At 32.4% G+C, this 4,439-nt stretch overlaps 1 protein-coding gene across 1 annotated transcript; it reads left to right on the forward strand.

Annotated features, from left to right (window-relative positions):
- Positions 1 to 486: 486 nt before the first annotated feature.
- On the forward strand, positions 487 to 2,325 carry LOC108200261 (uncharacterized). Its single transcript, XM_017368358.2, has 3 exons — positions 487 to 1,303; positions 1,397 to 1,586; positions 1,672 to 2,325. Exons 1-3 carry the CDS (start codon positions 899 to 901, stop codon positions 2,190 to 2,192), a joined length of 1,116 nt encoding a protein of 371 aa, XP_017223847.1. The 5' UTR covers positions 487 to 898; the 3' UTR covers positions 2,193 to 2,325.
- The last annotated feature ends 2,114 nt before the right edge of the window (positions 2,326 to 4,439 follow it).

The raw sequence follows: 4,439 nt of genomic DNA on the forward strand, positions 1-4,439 counted from the left end.
AATACTTAAATATTAACATTTTATCCAGAATAATAAGAAGTTTGAAATAATTTGTATAATTATAATTTATAGGAATATTAAAATGTATGTCACGCTCCCGTCCGGCAGAGCACAGATTGAGTTCGATAAATATGTACTAGTCTCTAACTTATTTTTAATTTTAAATACGTCTGTGACTTAGTATATAAATATAAATAAATATTTTTCATCTTAAAAACAAAAACAATTTCTTAACTTCTAGATTTGAAATCCGAACTCTATCTTTACATACACTCTAAAGTCTAACCAAACGAAAATATCGAATAAAATTTCAACAAAATTCGATGAATCCATAATATTCCCATCCAAAAACTTCTCAACGATCGTGCCACACTTGTCAGGTGAGTAAAACCGCAACTCCATGCCATGTCAGAGTCTCGGAAACACCAGTAAATCCTAGTCATCACTCTCTCATCCTATAAATCCTAACCCACACCTTCCAGTTTTACTTAACAAACCTTAACTACCAAACATACATTATTAAACAAACGGTTCTCCCTGCACCTAACAACCTTAATCAACACCTCTACTTCCGTCCGCCCTCATGAATATTCCGGTGAACGATTTCTCCTTATCTGCACGGAATGTTCGTGTTCCCGTTCATCGTCGCCACGTCTTCCACGAAACATTCTGACCGTAAAAATTAGCAAAAATCTTGTTAGAATTTTCGGTTGCATTTAACACTGACTTTGTATATTTTGCGTAATTAATCAACTTAATCTTGTTATATTTTTTATCAACGTATCATTTTTATCGTTTTGTTATTTAGTGAACTGAGTACTCGTTCAGACCATAGTTACTACACTAGTTACCTTGTGTTTATTGCATCTGTTGAAAGTTTTTGAGACAAGTTAGACTGATGCCTCCGATGAAGATTCAGCCAATTGATTTCGAGACATCAGGGGAATTGCTGGTCCCTGTTGAAGCCGCGACTAAGGCTGTGGTGAAATCCCGGTTCAAGAGGCTTTTTGATCTGCAGTTTCCAAATGTTCGTCGAATTTCAGTAGACAAGCCAACAGCCTGTGCCACTGAAGTGTTTGGCAAAGAAGCGGAGATCTTCGAGCCAAGCTCTGTTTGCTTGGCGAAAATGGTCCAGAATTTTATTGAGGAGAGTAACGAGAAACATAGTACTCAGAAATGTGGGCGCAACCGCTGCAACTGTTTTAACGGAAACAGCAATGATAGTTCTGATGAGGAGTTTGATACCGGCTTTGGTGATTCTATACCTACTGCTTGGTATGGTGATTTTTCCGATACTATCAAGGTACAACTTAATTAAATCTCTTTGTTGTTTTTTTTTTCAGTTTTTACTTACATGATTAGTACTAAAATTAACGTGTATTCGTTTAATTTGCAGAATTTGATTCAGTGTGCTAGCGTTGCTGAGAGAAATTTGTTAGCCGATACTTCAAAAATCATTGAAACAAATAAAATTTGCAAGAGAAAAGATGATTTGATTACGGTTGTTACAGATGGATTGTTGTTCCTAGGCTATGATGCCTCGATTTGTAAATCGCGATGGGAAAAATCTCCTTCTTATCCTGCTGGTAATTTTCTAAAATTCTATAGACATAAGAGCATCAATTTTTAGTTTTTTACATATGATTAAAGTGTCTGATTTTGTTAATACAGGGGAATATGAGTACATAGATGTGATTGCGGAGGGAGAAAGAGTGTTAATCGATATAGATTTCAGATCGGAGTTTGAAATAGCTAGGCCAACCGGAAACTACAGAACAGTACTTCAGAATCTGCCATATATTTTTGTAGGCAGGAGTGATCGTCTACAACAAGTAGTTCAAATTGTGTCCGAGGCAGCTAAACAGAGCTTGAAAAAGAAAGGAATGCACATTCCGCCTTGGCGAAAATTCGAGTACATGAGAGCCAAATGGCTCTCTGCTCACACCAGAACTACAAGTCCGCCAAAAGAAGTTAAGGAGTTTGAAAATTTAGAGAATAATGATCAGTGTTGTGTAAATTGTGATTGTGATCAGAATTTGGTTTCTTTGCCTGAGAATGTGTCCGTTTGTGACGAGAAAATTCCGGCAATGAAGTTACCATGGCAGCCTCCGGCAGTTAAACCGAAGATCTGTGATAGAGGAGGAAAGGCTGTTGTTACTGGATTAGCTTCACTCTTCAAGGAGAAAGCTTGAAATTTTTGGATTTTTTTTATTTTTAGCCTTTTTGTTTGTTACTATTTGCTGTTGAATAAATAGTAAACAAATTATACCTAGTTGTACAAATTAAGCAAGCTTTCTCATCTGATCTTCTGATCCTTACATATCATTCAGAATTGATTTTGTTTAAATGATGATGGCAGTAGATTGAGCTCAGGCGGTTGAGGTTTAGTTTTCTTAAACTCGACTCATCCATAATTCCGGCTTTATCCGGACAACTGAGGATAAATCCACCACTTCAACTATTCAATAACGCTCACTCACTCATAATTTTAAAATTACATATTTTATGCAATTAAATTGAAATAAGAAAGCAAGGCAATGACTAGAGGTGAATTTAAGCCTCCCTTGCATTTTTGACATGAAAAGAGAATGAGCTGAGCTTGCAAAACAAGAGGAAAAGAACCTTTAGAGAACAAAATAATTAATGTAATTTTTCATCACATGTGAAATGGCTGTAAATGAAATGCAATTCTATATATTAGATTTGTTTGAATAAAAAGTATATACTGATTACTTGTAGACAACCCAGTTTTATTAAAAAATTTAGCACAATTCAAATAATCCATACGCTTCAACTCATTTAGTGTTGATTATTATTACTGAGCTGATCAGATCACTTTCTATTCTAAATTTGTGATAAAATATTTCTTCCACTCAACTTGTACAAAAGTCAAAAACTCAGCTCAATAGGGAAAAACAAATCGATTTGTTTGTTTGCCACTCAGATGCTATATTTGCAAGCAACTGTGACTTCTTGTTATAATTTAACATCAAATAGTGATTTTTGATTAGAAGTTAATGACATGTTTTTGACTTTTGATTCTAAGCTATAAGCCTATAACATGTATGTCTATATGATGGTTGGGAGCGTATGTTGTTCCAAATTAATTTAATCTAAACATAGTATCATTTTTGTTATAAATTTAATTTTTTAAATTAACTTTACTACAAATATCCCAATAATTGTATTTTTTTTCAATAGGATGACAATTATTATACTACCTATCTTTTATTCTATATTTGGAATAAATTATAAAATTATTATATTTTAAGACAAGATAACATTTAGGTGGTGATTTTCAATTTTATTTTATGGATATTCTTTATAGCACACTCCTGGAATTGGCTTTTTTAATCGTGCCATCATATTTTTGACTTCTATCTCTGGGAACCATGTACTTATGATTTTTCATGTAAAATACCCTCATGTTATGTAAAACGTAATAAAATTGATATCATATTATAAAATAAATTATGTATTTGAAATCCTTATTAAAAATATATGAAATAGACTTTTGAATTATATAAATCAGAGTTAGATTGAGTGAGATATATTTAAATTTCAAAACCGAACTTTGATAATTTATGTCATGTATTTTTTATAAAGATTTCAAATATTCAATTTATTTTTCAATCTAAAATCAATTCTATTAAATTTTACATAAGAGTATTATACGTGAAAAGTCATGAATACAGAATTATTTGGGATAGAAATCAAAAATATGATGATATTATCAGGAAAAATCAACGAATGTATAAGAAAGAATATCCTTTATTTAATAATAAAGGTACACTACAAAATGTCCCCTTTTACTTGTCCCTTTTGAAAAAATAACGTATCTTAAGAAAATGTTAATTGAATATCTTGTTTTTATACATATCTCTAATAAATGTAATGAATTAGATAGAGTTGTGTGTATATATATATGCTAGTCAAACATTGGAAGTTGTTACTTTTTGAGACAATTTTTTTTTTCAAAGTAGAAATGTAAAAGGGGACGGAGGGAGTATAACATACTGTTGAATTGTGTAGCCCTAAAATTTAAGAACATATCGATGTTTACCGTGAAGGGAACAGAGGGGAGAAGCTATTCTAAATTATGAAAATGTAAATATTATAAAATACTAGTGTATCCTGGTGCAATTTTTTTTCTTTTTCTTTTTTTTTTTTATGGAATCCTGGTGCAATCTTAAAAGAATAAAAATATTCATTGAAAAATGTGATCTGTATACGACGGAGAAAGGTGACGGTAGGTACTCGTGCTATCTCGACCACCGTGAACAGACCGTGGCAGAGGGATGGGTCACGAAAATTCAGGTCACAGACTGATTAGTATACTGCTTTGTCTAGTGAAGCGAAAAAAGAGTACTCTAAAAAAAGAATTATTGTGGTAGATGGCAGATTGGTCATCAAACTCAAGACTAATTTACAAGTCAGTC

This window comes from Daucus carota, chromosome 9 (assembly GCF_001625215.2).
Source record: "Daucus carota subsp. sativus chromosome 9, DH1 v3.0, whole genome shotgun sequence".
NCBI classification, from domain to species: Eukaryota; Viridiplantae; Streptophyta; class Magnoliopsida; order Apiales; family Apiaceae; genus Daucus; species Daucus carota.

Coding starts and splice junctions, on each gene's coding strand:
- LOC108200261 (XM_017368358.2), top strand. CDS start 899: ATGCCTCCGATGAAGATTCAGCCAATTGATTTCGAGACATCAGGGGAA. Junction 1,304..1,396: donor ATTTTTCCGATACTATCAAG/GTACAACTTAAT, acceptor TTTAATTTGCAG/AATTTGATTCAGTGTGCTAG. Junction 1,587..1,671: donor ATCTCCTTCTTATCCTGCTG/GTAATTTTCTAA, acceptor TTGTTAATACAG/GGGAATATGAGTACATAGAT.